The 14719-nt window shown below is 39.0% G+C and overlaps 1 protein-coding gene across 4 annotated transcripts; it reads right to left on the reverse strand.

The window, feature by feature from the left end:
• Nucleotides 1-1733: 1733 nt before the first annotated feature.
• Nucleotides 1734-13591, reverse strand: LOC149841535 (fatty-acid-binding protein 2-like). Of its 4 annotated transcripts, XM_090003886.1 has the most exons (11): nucleotides 13259-13486; nucleotides 12481-13039; nucleotides 12051-12279; nucleotides 6014-6089; nucleotides 5712-5814; nucleotides 5235-5303; nucleotides 2973-3009; nucleotides 2726-2800; nucleotides 2595-2646; nucleotides 2475-2519; nucleotides 1734-2211 (listed from the first exon to the last, which is right to left on the reverse strand). In XM_090003886.1, exons 2-11 carry the CDS (start codon nucleotides 12939-12941, stop codon nucleotides 2114-2116), a joined length of 1245 nt encoding a protein of 414 aa, XP_089860012.1. In that variant the 5' UTR covers nucleotides 12942-13039; nucleotides 13259-13486; the 3' UTR covers nucleotides 1734-2113. The 4 variants fall into 4 exon arrangements, 2 of the variants coding, with proteins under 2 accessions (XP_089860012.1, XP_089860011.1); XM_090003885.1 differs by having other exon boundaries at nucleotides 12481-13591; XR_016431448.1 differs by lacking the exons at nucleotides 1734-2211; nucleotides 2475-2519 and adding an exon at nucleotides 4369-5055 and having other exon boundaries at nucleotides 2630-2646; nucleotides 12481-13591.
• Nucleotides 13592-14719: the final 1128 nt, after the last annotated feature.

Here is a 14719-nt window from a genome sequence, read left to right on the forward strand (position 1 = left end):
GCCAACGCGTCAGATCTGAGCCAGACCAGCGTATGTGCGGACCCGGATCCGAACTTGAGGTGAAGTGAAGGTATCCTCCGTCTCGTCTGGGTTTGAGCGGACGTGGGCGTGGTCCGCGTGGCATACGCAGATGCAGATTTAGGTCCAGATATAGATAGCATAAACCAGATCCGATGAAATCTTAATTTTGTATGCTTTTCTCATATTGAAAAATAATGGATATTGAACGAGAGTTGGACCCCAGTCTGGTTTGTCATTTTATAACCAGGCCCAAGTCCATATGCTGCTCTGATGCCATGGGTCTGGCCCAATCAGCTCATTGAACCAATTTCATTAAGCCTGAACCCAACATGTACCAAATCCAAACCTGTTGACAAATGTACCTTTGTGACTTTGTCTACATCCTCCTTGTGGAAGGTACAGCTACCAAAATTTGGTCCAAACGGAACTCCATAGCTTGAGAAGATGTAGCCATGCTAAGAGGTTGGACCTATTTGGTTCCACTGGATACAGAAGGTCCAAGTTCTTGTCGCTTTAACTAGATCTGGCTGTGGGCGTAAATAACATGGATATAGGACTCAGATATTCGATCTGAAACTGACATGCTATTTCCGGATTCGGATCCTTAAAACAAGAAGCAAAATGTGTATTTGGATTTGCTTACTCCAACCCAACCCAACCCAACCCACTTGCCCGGTTACAAGGTCGCCAGTCGCCACTTCTCTCTCTCTATGTATATCAAAGCTCAAGCGAACTGCCAAGAGAAACTAATTGACCAGGGTATCTCCTTCCCTCACCTTGGATCCCACGGTTGCAGGGTTCGGTCAGATTTTGTGTGCAGCTAGCTTGGCGAGGGGAGTGCATGGTTCGAGCCTGGTGGAATCCCATCTGTAGTCACCAAAGTTGTAGCGATCAGGGCCACCCACGATGGCGCTGGTGGGTCCCTGCCTGGAGAACCAACCTGCTGAAGCTGAGCGGGCAGGACACCAGGCTGTCCGCTTTCACTCAATTTTGGGTCGCCAATTGGCTTTGTTGGAATCACTCCTAATCACAGCACAGGTTGTCTGACACCATTTCTATCACTTTGCACTTTGTTATATTTTCTTTGGTTCTATCCTTTGATCTGTATCTGGGTGACCACTCGTTATCCGCTTCATTGTCTGTCTACTTGTGCTTAATTTATTTCTTCCCATCAGCAATCAAACCTTTCTTTCATCAAAAAAAAATAAAAAATTGACAAATTACACAGCCTTTGGAGTCACCTTGTCGTTGCTATTTTGACTGGATGCCACTATGGTAACATATACTCTTAACAGAACCGGTTTTCAGGTGCATTGCTGCCTTTCCTAAACTGGCAAGAACAACAAGTGCCAAAGGAACTTACCATCCTACTTTGACTACGAATCTCATGCACACCACCATATGCTCATCTACAAAATCATCAACTACACATGGATTGGTACACACAACTTATGTATCTTCGATACCAATCTCTGAAACAAGGGTTAGGGTTTACATGCACTCATGTTACTCCAACCCTGCTTTCAATGGATCCAGCGTTATATGTGAAATCTTTTGATCCAACAGAAATCACCGTTATCAAGTCAAGCTATAACCGAAAAGAAGTCCCTGTTCCATCTCAACCACAGTAGCATTCAAAGTCCAACCAGATCAGAAGGATATCGTATGAAGAATGAGCAGCATTTTCCAAATAATATAAAAGTAATCCAGAGTTCCTGGGAAAGAATGAATTTTTACATAACATGGCCATTAAAAAAAGAATCCAATATGACCGCCGCTTTCCACATACTGTGGATCAGTTTCTGATTCTCTAGCCTATACACCAGCCAGATCTAACCTATAGCTGTAAGTAATGCTTTAGTTCAAGTATGAAAGTATAGTGACAAGTTGAAAATAAAAATATCCCCCAATAAATCTTCTTGTAACTGGCTGAGGATTCGCAAACCATGCAGCTAGTGCCCAGTAATATAGACCTTCAGGTAGTAAACTTGTTCCCTGATATGATGACATTGTCAACCAACTGGCGTGGCCATCATGTCATATTGACAAGATTTGTTGAACATCTGCATAATGCAAGTCATCCCATTGCACATCAACACCTTTTGACCATGCCAGCAACGTTCTCACCAATCACCTGCTTTGTCTGAACTGAAACTGGAATGTCCCCTATGTACATGTCAAAAATGGCTCCTGCGATTAAAGTCAAACACATTTGTTACAACTTACAACAAAAAACCCATGTTTTAACACCAAAAGTTTGAAAGAAAGCACTGATAACTCCTTGGATTCGTTTAGGGGTATCGCCAGTGAGGTTGTACCAACAGATTTTACAAGGATGATTTATTTTAGCAATTCTTCCACAAAAACTATTTCATTTACGACCCGACGTTTCCAAGCCAAATCAGACTACAATGTATGCATAGAACAACAAATGAAAAGCACAAGAAACTTACTGCATAAATCCTTATTTTGGACTGCCCCAATCTGTTTTCCACCAACTGCAGTTGATCATTAAAGTCAGAAGTGCTGAAGGGATGAGGAACAACTATGGATTGGCTATGATAGATACGTACTCTCTGTTATGAGTTGCCCATCAGAAGTCCGTCGAAAATCAATTGTTGTGCCCTAAAAACATATTGATATCAAAATTCTAATTCCATTTTCATAGAAGCAAATAACTAAGAACAAAAGAAGAGTAAATTACCACAGATAACGGGATATCATTAGAAAAATACGAGCCGAAGACTCTCAAGCAGTCATTATCAGCATCTGGGTTCATCTTTTAAAAAGTAGAGAGACAATCAATAGGATTTCATTCAAGTCATATATGTGCATGTGTGTGCGCATATATATATATATATATATATATATATATATATATATATATAGAGAGAGAGAGAGAGAGAGAGAGAGCAAAACTGTGCACATTTGTGCATATGCCTGTTTTATACCTTCAGCAAGCGGGTCCTGAGAGATCTTTCAAATACACTGCAATGAGAAAACAGGAACATATCATGAGCAACATTTCAGTTATTTTTTTCATGTAGATGATTTGGGAAGGAAAAAAATTTGTGGTAAAAATACACTTTTTAACATTTCAATTAACGAAGCAGCATTAGATTATCCCAACACTAAACAAGGAACAAGAATTGCATCTTTTTCTTGATGACTTGGTCAGAATTTTCAAAACATGTTCACGATATGTAAATGACTAATCTGACGTTTGATAGAGTCTTCTTTCCCAGGCCTGTAACTGTAATATCCTTCCTCACACCCCCACAACTATCATCCATCATCCACCCGTTCCACAAAATTAACTATTCACCCACTCCTTTTTTTACCTGTTTGTCTGGCTGTGTTAAAAAGAAGGAATGTAACCAGACATATTTTTTCTTTTTGTGAGAAAACTAGATATAGCGGACACATTAATTTAATAACAAGAAATAGATAAAGCATTCGACATCTGAACGAACCAGACTTCAGATAGAAAGGATTTTGTACTGTATCATCAGTACTTAGCAGTGCTGATGCCAGCATTGCAGACGGCATAGTCAACCATACCTGAGATTTGGTTGAATTATTAAAGGCTAGAGAAGGAGACAGAAGAAGACAAGAAAGAGAAAGAGATTGAAGAAGATTAAAGGAAGAAAAAAGTGAAGAAAAAGAGGGAAGAAAATTATTGAAGAGAAGAAAAAAACATTTATGAAGTCAGAGGGTATGCTGGCAGCTCCGGGTCCTCGTGATGAATCTTCCTGCTTTGATACCATCTAAAACTTGAGAGAGAGAGAGAAAGGTGACTGGCAGGTATTGAGAGGCAAAACAAACCACCCAATAGACTTGGATCTCTGATTCTCTAGATGTTCTAGTTCTCTAGGTAAAATACCAGAAATACCCTTGACCTGTACGAATATTACAAAACTGCCACTCTATTATATATATCAGAACATAAATAGCTACAAGCAGTGTTAGAATGGTTACTCTTCTCCCTTCATCTTCCCCCTCCCCATCTAAATCTTGGGCTGATGCTGTTGAGGACAGCTCTCCCATCCAACCTAATACTCCAGAACCTCTCCAAGTTATCAATGATGGAAGTAGCAGTCAGCTCTATGTTCCAGCATCTACGTATCAGCACATGGTCTCGCCTTTACAAGGTATGCTTTTAGCAGGGTTCTCAACTAAACTACTGGAATATCAGTTAGTTGTTGACAAAATCCGCTCCTTATGGATGTCCATTAAGGATGTTCGCATCTCCCTGATTCCGAATGGCTTCTTTTTTATCAGGGTTAGGAATGATTGTGATTTGCAAACTATCATGCATCCTCGTGCTTGGAAAGTTTCAGGCCGCACCTTAGTTGTTAGTCGTTGGACTCCTGGCATGGATCTAAAGCTACATATTTCAAGTCGTGTGCCCCTTTGGATTTGTCTTACAAACCTCCCAGTTGAGTTTTGGAACAATCAGTTCTTCGAAGGAGTTGCATGCTTCATGCACGGTTCACTACTGGAAGTTGACAACCAAACTTGTAACCTTGATCGCCTAGCTTATGCTCATTTGTGTATATTGAGGTTTCTCTCAATTTCTCTCCTCTGTCATTCATTACTGCTGTGGTTGAAAATGGTAAGACTTTTCGACAGGAAGTTGAATACGAGGGTCGCATTCACCTTTGTTCTGCATGTGGTTCGTTAAACCATTCAGTTAGCATGTGTCCCTCCCTTCATAATGCCTCTCAGTCATCATCCCAACCCCAATCAGATGTGTGGTCTGAGGTCAAAGTTTCTCACAGATCCTGGCATTAGCCGCAGAGTCGTGTTTTCTCTGCAGATAGTAATCGTTTTCACATGTTGGCTACTCTATCGGATGAAACTGCTTATGTACAGCTCCCATCAACCAACTCAGCAAGCAATCAACAATATCATGTCAAATTGCTACCATTGGAAAACCAGCCCCGCCATCATTGCAAAGCAGTAAAAGTTTTTTTTTTTTTATGATAAGGAAAACCCTCACCGAGAACCGGGTCACTTAATGGGCCCGCCTCCCTGCAAGGTAAAACTCCGGGTCGAGGACTGCAAAGTGGTAAAAGTTAAGCAATACTTTTTAACTCTTATATTAGAGCTGCAGAAAATAAATTCATTTCAGGTTTTGAATGTGAACCAATGGTAAGTCTAACTGAACGTTTTCAACTTAGACAGGATAAGAACAAGAAATTATCACTTACTCACGCACAGTGTTGATTTTCAGTCCTTTGCAGTTGACCACAAGCCTAACAGTCATGTCAATATCCTCCCTGGAAACCCCAAAAGGACATTAGTGGATCACTGAAACAAGTAGTGAGGTGGGGAAAGACAAACACATAATCCATCAGCCTTAGGTTTCGATATATTACACCCTTAGTGTAACAATTAAAAGACAACTTGAATTGAGGAAACTTGTATGCTTAATAATGTAAGTACATAAAAGCTAAAAAAGAAATTTGCAAGGATGAATTATCCTCTATCATATCAGATAATAGCGCAAGAGAAGGGAAAAGATGGCATGCCAGTGTATCATAGCATGTCTAAGTTGCATTTTTCAGAATGCATAAAATCTTAAAGATTAGCCCGATGCAACTAAAAGTATTGTGAACTACTGTGAAGGATATCACACTTTGCAAAAATAAGAGAAATAAAAGAGAAAAACAAAGTTTAACAAGCACCTGAGAAGATCCTGAAGAAATTCCTCCTGGCCCTTTAGTTCATCGAGAGGCACAGATTTATACTTCTGACCCAGCTTCTTACAAACAGAGCCTGGATGAACATCTGGATAAAAAGAAAGAAATAAAGTAAATAAATAAATGATGGGAAAAAGGTAAGCAGCAATCCAACTTTGCAAATGGTATGCAAGTAGGACATCTAGGTTATTGACTACAGTTTAATTGAAAGAAAATGAGAATGTGATAATACGCAAAGATTTAAAAGAAAAATGCCTAATTCATCTAAATGCAAAATTAACACTCACATAAACCAAATGCATAAATCTTCAAGGATTTCACTTTGATTACTTTCGTACTCCTTGAGCCCATTCCCACAAGTACCTGAATTAACCAGCCAAAGTTACAAAAAATAAAATTCAGAGATTCAGGCAAACAGTTATACTGTTATACACTTATGTGTTAAATGGCTGGAAGCATGAACATATACCAAATAACAAATATAAAAAAATGTAGAGCATTTTTTTCCTGGCAGTACGCTGCACAACCACACACACACACACACACACACACACATAATATCAGTGTCATGTTTCCAAAGGAGTGTAGGATATGAAAATAGTTATCTAGAAACACATAGGCATCCATGCACACACCTATGGAGAGTAGTCTTCAAACTCATCAAGGGTTTGGGTCTAGACTAATCTTACCCCACATTCATTCTTTCAAATTAAGCACGCTGAAGAATAAAGAGTGAAATTTGCAGATGTCCATCAATATTTCAACTGAGATTTAACTTTCAAGAATCTCTAGATTGAAACGCAGCTCTGTTATGTGCAATATTGCATCAAACCAACAATTAAAAAAAATGCACCAAATCAGTCTGATATCTTTTTTAATATTCAACTTTACATGTTCTAATATTCAGAGTAAAAACCATTATTTCCATTAGTGTCCTAGTCCTCGCTCATCTTTATCCCCTTTTCCAAAGTACTATTTTACATACTCAAATTTTCATGTCAAACTAATCCTCAAGACTGATCATTTTTACATGATTCTATTTTTTCTATTCTAGGCATCCTATATTTATTTACTTAATTTCATTGTGTCCATCATTCAATGCGCTTAGACTAGCCTCTTCGCCCACACTTTTCCATGTAAACTTGAGAAGCATTGGTAAGTAACTGGCTGCTGCAAGGAAATGCATTATGTGCTTGATAGCTTTTCACTATAACTAGGTTTCCCCGCCACAATTTTCCATGAACAGTTGAATGACAGTTTAAATCAAGTTTCTTGTTGTTATGAAGTTTTATGTGCAGCTAATGAGTTTTAACTTTTAAGATAGCTTATCATCTTTTATTATTGAATTCATTTCCTCAGATGATCACAAATTCACAATTTTTTCCTTTCTCATTCATACCTAATGTCTGAGGTGAGCAATGATCAGTCTTGTTCCTTTCCTTAGTTTCCATTATCAAAGTCAGGAGAGACAATTTTGAGTTTTTTTTTTCCTGAGAGAGTTCCTAAAATTTTAAGCAATAGTTTTTGAAACCAACATCTGTTAGCATTTGAAATCATTTGAATATTAAGGTTCTTTTGCATGCAACCTTAAAGATGTGATTCAGGTTTTTTTTTTTCAATTCAAACTTTCAAAGTAGCTGGGGATTATCCCCATCCCCCACCTTAGTAAGCATGCAAAAAACACTTGACATGGTGACAGAAGGCCCTCTAAGAACAAATTGCACCCGAGAACAATTACTCAATACATGACTCCACAAGTTAACAAAAACTCTCCCTTCGGCTGCATCTCGTGAATGGGCAATCCAGGCCTCATTATTTGCACAAATAATCACCTCCTTATCCTGAAAACACCATTTCGAAAGACAAAAATCAACCACTGCCATCTCTATATAGTTTTATGTATATACATATGTATATATATCTCTTAATGTAATTTGTATTCCCCTCAAGGGTATTTTGGTCATTTCACTCATGTAATAGGGACTGTCCACAAGAGACAGCACTGTCTTTTTCTGTATTTGTTTTTCTATTATTTATTTTTTTGTCCTTCTTATGAAGTGTAAGGGCTTTATGGTCTTTTGACCATAGAGTCATTGGGATAGCTCCCAACGGCTATAAATATAGTTGTTGGGAGCTCCCAATGACTCTTGGGAGCTCCCCAAGGCCCATAGTGAGTGTATATATAGGGGGTTTCCCTTTCCCTTTGCATTATGCTTGTCCTAAGCATTTGTTATCCAATAATATTTATATTTTAAATCTTTGTGTTTCTCTTTTGGCTCTTTGAAGCCTTATATGCACTTTGTGCTTGTGTAGTGCTTTAGTGCCTTTTGTATTGTCCCTTGATGGATTTATATTCAAGCTTGTGCACATTGTATTTTTTGCTTTCTGCTTGTTTTATTACACATACCACAGATCACCTACAACATTCCTAAATCATTCTGAATTGCAAACACCATTTTATATCCAACTGAAGTGCCATCTAAGATGTGATTCAGGTTACCAAGCACTAGCGATGCATCACTCTTCTATGTCTCTTTCAAGTGCTTTAACATTCAAAACTAACAAACAATCAAATTATATATATATATATATATATCAAAGTTTCTTCTACTAACACACATGTTTTGCATGTTTGTAACACTGACACTGAGATCAACACTCCCAGAAACTTCCATTATACTTTAATTACAACAAAATTAAATGATTCTATATTTTGATAACAAATTGAATATGTTCTGTTGATCAGCGATTCAGCATATATAACAAGAAATTCAATTGAGCTATACGTTAGATCACTTGATGCACTTGGCTGCCTGAAGGAAAACTAAACTTGGACAATGGAGTCCCTTTTCTGTCATGAATAGGTCAAAGATATAAGGAGAATTTCTGATATTGTATAGATGGCATACTTGTCATTTAATGTCAAAATATGAGACAAAAACACTTTCTCCTTCACTCAAGACATATCATGCATTAGGTACAATCGATAACTCAAGGATGCCGGACTAGAAAGTGGAAGCAGAAAATGATACGGGAAGTGGAAGTGAGAAGCGGGGCATTTTAAAATCTATAGGAAGCAAGAAGCGAAGTATCAATTTTAAAGCGAAACAAGAATAAAAAAGGAAGCAATATGAGAATTGAATAGGAATTGAACAAGAAGCAAATAAAAACTAAAATAAAATTGATTATTCTTATATTTCATGATTTTTCAGTAAAAAAATTTGTTAAAATTTAACAATGGTTAACAATTTAGAGAAAGCACATGGGAAGTGAGTAGAAGCATGAGAGGAAGTAAATGTAAAACATGAAAAGAAACGTGAGAAAAGTATATAGGAAGCATGGACAATGCGTGTCTGAAATATAGAAGCATGGGGGAATCGAGATTCCCTTGAAGTTTTGCAAGGGAGGAGTATCGCACTTCCAAAGCAAGTTTTTGGGAAGCACGCTTCTCATCTTCCTAAGAAGCTTCTGGTAACTCTGAGATAACTTGCATGATATGACCACAAAAAGAGTACAACAAACAACAACAACAACAACTACGCCTTCATCCCAAAACAATTGGGGTCAGCGATATGAACCAAAAAAGAAATTCATTTTGGGTCTTCCACATGAATCCTTTTCCTCCAATCATTTCTATCCAACGCCATGTCCTCGGTGAGGTTCAAAGCATTCATATCCTTTCCTATCATCTCCATCCAAATCTTCCTAGGCCTACCCCGACCTCTTTTAACAAATATATTTTCCCATTTCTCCAACCTTCTAACTGGAGCATCATTAGGCCTTCGCCGAATATGTCCAAACCACCGTAAACGATTCTCTCGCATCTTATTTTCAATGGGTGCAACACCTACCTTCTTACGTATCTCTTCGTTCCGAATCTTATCTTTTATTGTATTTCCACACATCCATCTAAGCATCCGCATCTCAGCTACACTCATTTTTTGAATATGATGTCTCTTGGCAGCCCAACATTCTGTACCATATAGTAAAGCGGGTCTAATAGTCGTCCTATAAAACTTTTCCTTCAACCGCAATGGCATTCTACGATCGCACAACACTCCAGTAGCACTTTTCCATTTCATCCACCCAACCTTTATCCTATGATTTACATCTCCATCAATTTCTCCATACTTTTGAATGATGGATCCCAAATATTTGAAATAATCATTCACCGGTATATCTTGCTCACCAAGCTTCACTACACTCCCATCACTACTTCGTTGCTTACTAAACCGACATTCCATATATTCAGTCTTACTCTTACTCAACTTAAAACCTCTAGCTTCCAATGTCTGTCTCCATAATTCTAACTTAGCATTAACCCCAGCTCTAGACTCATCAATCAAAACAATATCATCAGCAAACAACATACACCACGGTACATTTTCTTGAATTGATCTCGTAAGCTCATCCATCACTATCGCAAATAGGAAAGGGCTTAAAGCAGATCCTTGATGTAACCCAACCGTTATCGGAAAATTGGTTGTCACCCCTCCACAAGTGCGGACATTGGTTACTACTCCTTCATACATATCTTTAATTATACTAATGTACTTGAGAGAAACACCTTTCTTCATCATTGTCCACCAGAGAACGTCCCTAGGTACTCTATCGTATGCCTTCTCTAAATCAATAAAAACCATATGCAAATCTTTGTTCCTCTCTCTATATCTTTCAATAAGTTGTCTAAGAAGATGTATAGCTTCCATAGTTGATCTTCCAGGCATAAAACCAAATTGATTCTCCGATACCATGACAACCTTCCTCAACCTAGACTCAATCACCCTCTCCCAAAGTTTCATAGTATGACTCATGAGTTTTATACCACGATAGTTTGTGCAATCTTGTATATCACCCTTATTCTTATATAAAGGCACCAAAGTACTCTTCCTCCACTCATTAGGCATCTTATTTGTTCGCCAAATCAAGTTAAAAAGATTTGTCAACCATTCTAAACCTTTCTCTCCCAAGCATTTCCAAGCCTCGATAGGTATACCATCTGGGCCAACTGCCCTTCTTGATTTCATTTTCTTCAAAGCCTCTGCAATTTCTTTCTTTTGAATCTTGCGCATGAAGTCACGATTTATCTCATGAAAAGAGTATTAAATGAAAAGAATCCGCAGAATGGACAATTTTCCCATGTAATAAAGGCAACATTAGGAGCAGGTCTAGGGATGACAGTGGACCGGGGCAGGTGCGGGGGACAAGGTCTCCACCCGCGCCCCGTCTAAAAATTTTGCCCTCAATCCCCGTCTCAAAATAGTTGTCCCCACCCCCGTCCCCATCCCCGTCTCAAAATAACTTTATTCCTATTTTAAGAGGAATAAAAAGAAAATAAGGAGAGGAAGGGTTTAGAGTTAGGAATGTATATATATATATATATAAAGATTTTATAATATATAAGGGTATATTAATAATTTCAATAACGGAGATCGGGGATGGGGATGGGGACGGGGACCGGGCAGGGCGGGGGCAAGAGTAAGTCCATCCCCGCCTTCATCCCTGTACGGGTTTTGATTTTCACCTTCATCCCCAGTCAATTCCCCGTTTTATGTCCTCCATCCCCGGTCCAAACGGGCCGGGTTCGGACGGATCCCTGTTCTTCCCCTGTCCACTGCCATCCCTAAGCAGGTCTGGTCAGTAACTTGATCCATTCCAGAGAAATGTATGCTACACATGGATACCAAAAAATACTGAAAATCTTCGTTAAAGAAATAACGCCATCAAGAAAGTATAGTTGTTGTTCCAAGTATCATGTCATCAAGAAACTACAATTAGCATTCAAAGTGTACACCTTGGGAGAGAATAAAGGGGAGATAAGAAGACCATGGAAATGAAAGCACTCCTAAAAACCAAAGATGATAAGAAATATAAAGCAAACCTTGGGAGATAGCATGCAGGAAAACGAATCATTGTAGTTAGCAAGGATAAAAGCATAATGAGAAAAGCACGAAGAATAGTAAATACCAAAAGACAGACTATAAAAACATGCATGTGAAAACAACCACTCAGAAACCAATGGAAGAAGCAATAAAGAGAGACGCCATCAATCAAAATTAGCAACTTGAAAAGGAACCATCACCAAGTCATTTCAAGACTTTACAGTCTACTGTTCTGAAAACACGAAAGATTTTGTTTCACGCATGTCCATATAAAACAACATTCTGTTTGTCTTAAGATATTTTCTTGCTATTACAGGCCAGCAAAAGCTTAAAAATACACAAATTTCAGCTAAAGTTATTTTCACATTAAACACAGGATTATTGACGGATCTTAAACATATTAAAACAACAATCAAATAAAGCATAGGAGATAGAGGTTCACCTCTGAAATCTTTCTGGATGTATTGCCATCAATGGAACTTTTGTCCAATACTACAGGGAACTTAATCCCTGTTAGTGGTTCAACAGTGTCCCCAGCGTTCATCCAACTTCTGCTTAACAATGGAAGGTTGACACAGCCTTCAATCTCGTCTCTGCAAGGTGATACATCCACCCCAGTCTTTCTTCTTTCATCTGTACTCTCCAGAGGGATGGCCAGTATCCTTGAAGACCTTAAGTGTACACCAAGAAAAGGAAGTGAGCATGTGTAAATAAGTGCCACAGTTAAACATGAGAAACAAAAGGCACACTCTATATATTTATACAATACAAACATGTATTATAATGTATTATCATTTCCTTGGATATGAACGTAAGCTAGTAGTTGAAAAGTCCAAAAGAAAACGCAACTTAAATGCAATAATAATACTTACAAATTGTCAAATGGTGGCACAACAGCAGCAGCTACTGAAAACAAGGGAAATGGCTGAAACTGTTGGCATTCACTCCACAGATGTTTAGCAGCAACACCAGCAATCTTACCAACATATAGTGGAGTTGAATTTGATGTTGGTCTAAGATTACTATGAGATCTAGAAAGATCGCCTCTACAAGATGTAGGAGGTTTCACTTCTGTATAAGATTGATTACTACCGGACCTTGAACTATGTGGGTGATTGGAGACATTACGGTGGAAAGTAGAATTAGGTTTTGACAACAAAAGGAAAAGAGCTCCAGCGAACTTAGATATGCAACCAAAGGCTTCCTTGATGGACAAATTTCCAGGAATACGTAAATATCCAGAATGAAGGAGAGAGAGATGGGACTCTGATGGAAGGATGAAAAGATAGTCACCATACGGATCCCAATTAGAGAATAACCGGTCGTTCCACATGTTTGTTTATGCGCAGATCCACCGCTGAAGCATTACACTACAATACCTTTAACCAGGAACAGGCTGGATTATTGAAACAACCAGCGTAATTTGTGTGCCTAACCTCAAAAAAAAAATATGAAATTCCAAACAGAAAGGAAAGAATAAGAAATAAAAAGGAACCGAACCGAACCGAACCGAACCAAGAAGGGTCTTTGATTTCAGATCGATCAAAACTTTGAAAAGAAAAGATCAAGAGAAAGGGTAGAACTAGAGAAAAGATCGAGAAAAAGGGTACAATTAAAGAGAAGGGATAGATGCAAGGACCAAATGGGTACCTGTAGGACCTTCCAGAGAAGACGAAAGCGTTCCTTGAAGGAAAACAACGAGCCCCGAGTTGTTAAAGAATGACGGAGAGGGGAGGTAAAAGAGCTGATGGTTTGATTTGTTGGGCGGCAAAAGAAGACGAACCAAACGTGGAAAATGGGGTAGGCCGATTTCCTTCTTTTTCCCCAACGTCGGCGAAACAAGAGGAGGGAAAGAGGGAGGAATGGTGCGATGTTTCCCAACAAATATGAGAGGAAGAGAGAAAGGGAGGAAGCCACACGGAAGGAAAAAGGGGCAAGGGATATTCCTAACTTTGTTCTCTCTCTCTCTCTCTCTCTCGTCGCGTTGGAAACCGCTTTTCGGTGGGCTTTTCCTCTGCTGGCATGATGCATGCAATAGCAGTTTTTACGTGCGTAAGAAATAAGATCTGTCGTCTGACGGGTAAAGCCCGGCAGGCATTCGTTGCCACGTGTCACGAGAGTTTCTTTTTGTCTCCGAAGTCTAAGCACCGTTTGCCAGTTAACGTTAAATCGGAGCAGAGCCTAAATCCGGGTCTAGGGTGGGATCGTGAAAAAACAGACCCAGTAAAATCTTTTTTCCTTTTATTTTATTTTTTTTTAAAAATAGTGTATACATGCAAAATCGCTGATCTTAATCAGACACTGGATGAAACTCGGATCTGATTTGTGGACTTTGGAAACATTGTCACGAACGAATGTGGGTATCATGATTTTTTTTTTTTGTTTTTCATTGGAGCAACCTTCAAAATCAGATACCTTGTTGGCGTGCCTCTTACCCCCCTCAGTAATCGCCCGGCTTTTGGCTGAGCTACGGTTTATCGCTTGCCCTCATTAATGCAAGGAAGGGTTTGACACTAATGGGAATAGAACCTTGACCACCCGTTTAGTGTGTCCAAGGCCCAAACCCCTTGAGGCTAATGGATTGTTGGTATCAATCATGATTGTCTTCGCAATCTAAAATATCATGCCGGCTTCTTTCTTGGGTTCGGGTCAGGCTCCCCAAGTATGGCGACATTAATCGACCGTTGTTGCAAGAATATAGGCCTGGATCGGTCGTTTCTTACCGAATTGGGATCAAATCCATTCTACAAAGAGCGCATTCCCTTTTAGTACTTCTTTTAATTTTTAATGCTTTAAATACTTTTATTGTTTTTTTTATTTTTTTATTAACACGTGTCATCTTATGGTAAAAAGTGTTGGCCAATGCGGTCGCGTCAGCAACTGTTTTGACCAGACGAGACGTTCCTCATCTCAAACATGTGAATGAATCCCAGGGTACTTGTGTCCATCAAAGAAAAAACAAACGTGTGAAACTCCCCCAAGTTCTGAGGTGGGTGGATCACCGACCAATAATCTCTGTCTCGGTGGTCATGTATGATTTTCTTACGACTCCTGTTTATTAGCTTAGCTTGTAAATAGTGATTAAAAACCGGGGGGTTGGGGTAGTGGGGG

This window comes from Nuphar pumila, chromosome 4 (genome assembly GCF_984573655.1).
Source record: "Nuphar pumila chromosome 4, dmNupPumi1.hap1.1, whole genome shotgun sequence".
Lineage (NCBI taxonomy): Eukaryota > Viridiplantae > Streptophyta > Magnoliopsida > Nymphaeales > Nymphaeaceae > Nuphar > Nuphar pumila.

Excerpts from the sequence above, each read along its gene's own strand:
- LOC149841535 (XM_090003885.1), bottom strand. The coding sequence starts at position 12,941 with ATGTGGAACGACCGGTTATTCTCTAATTGGGATCCGTATGGTGACTAT. Across the intron at positions 12,280-12,480 it reads GTGCCACCATTTGACAATTT|GTCTTCAAGGATACTGGCCA; the intron begins GTAAGTATTATT and ends TGTACACTTAAG. Across the intron at positions 2,520-2,594 it reads TGGGCAACTCATAACAGAGA|TTGGTGGAAAACAGATTGGG; the intron begins GTACGTATCTAT and ends GATCAACTGCAG.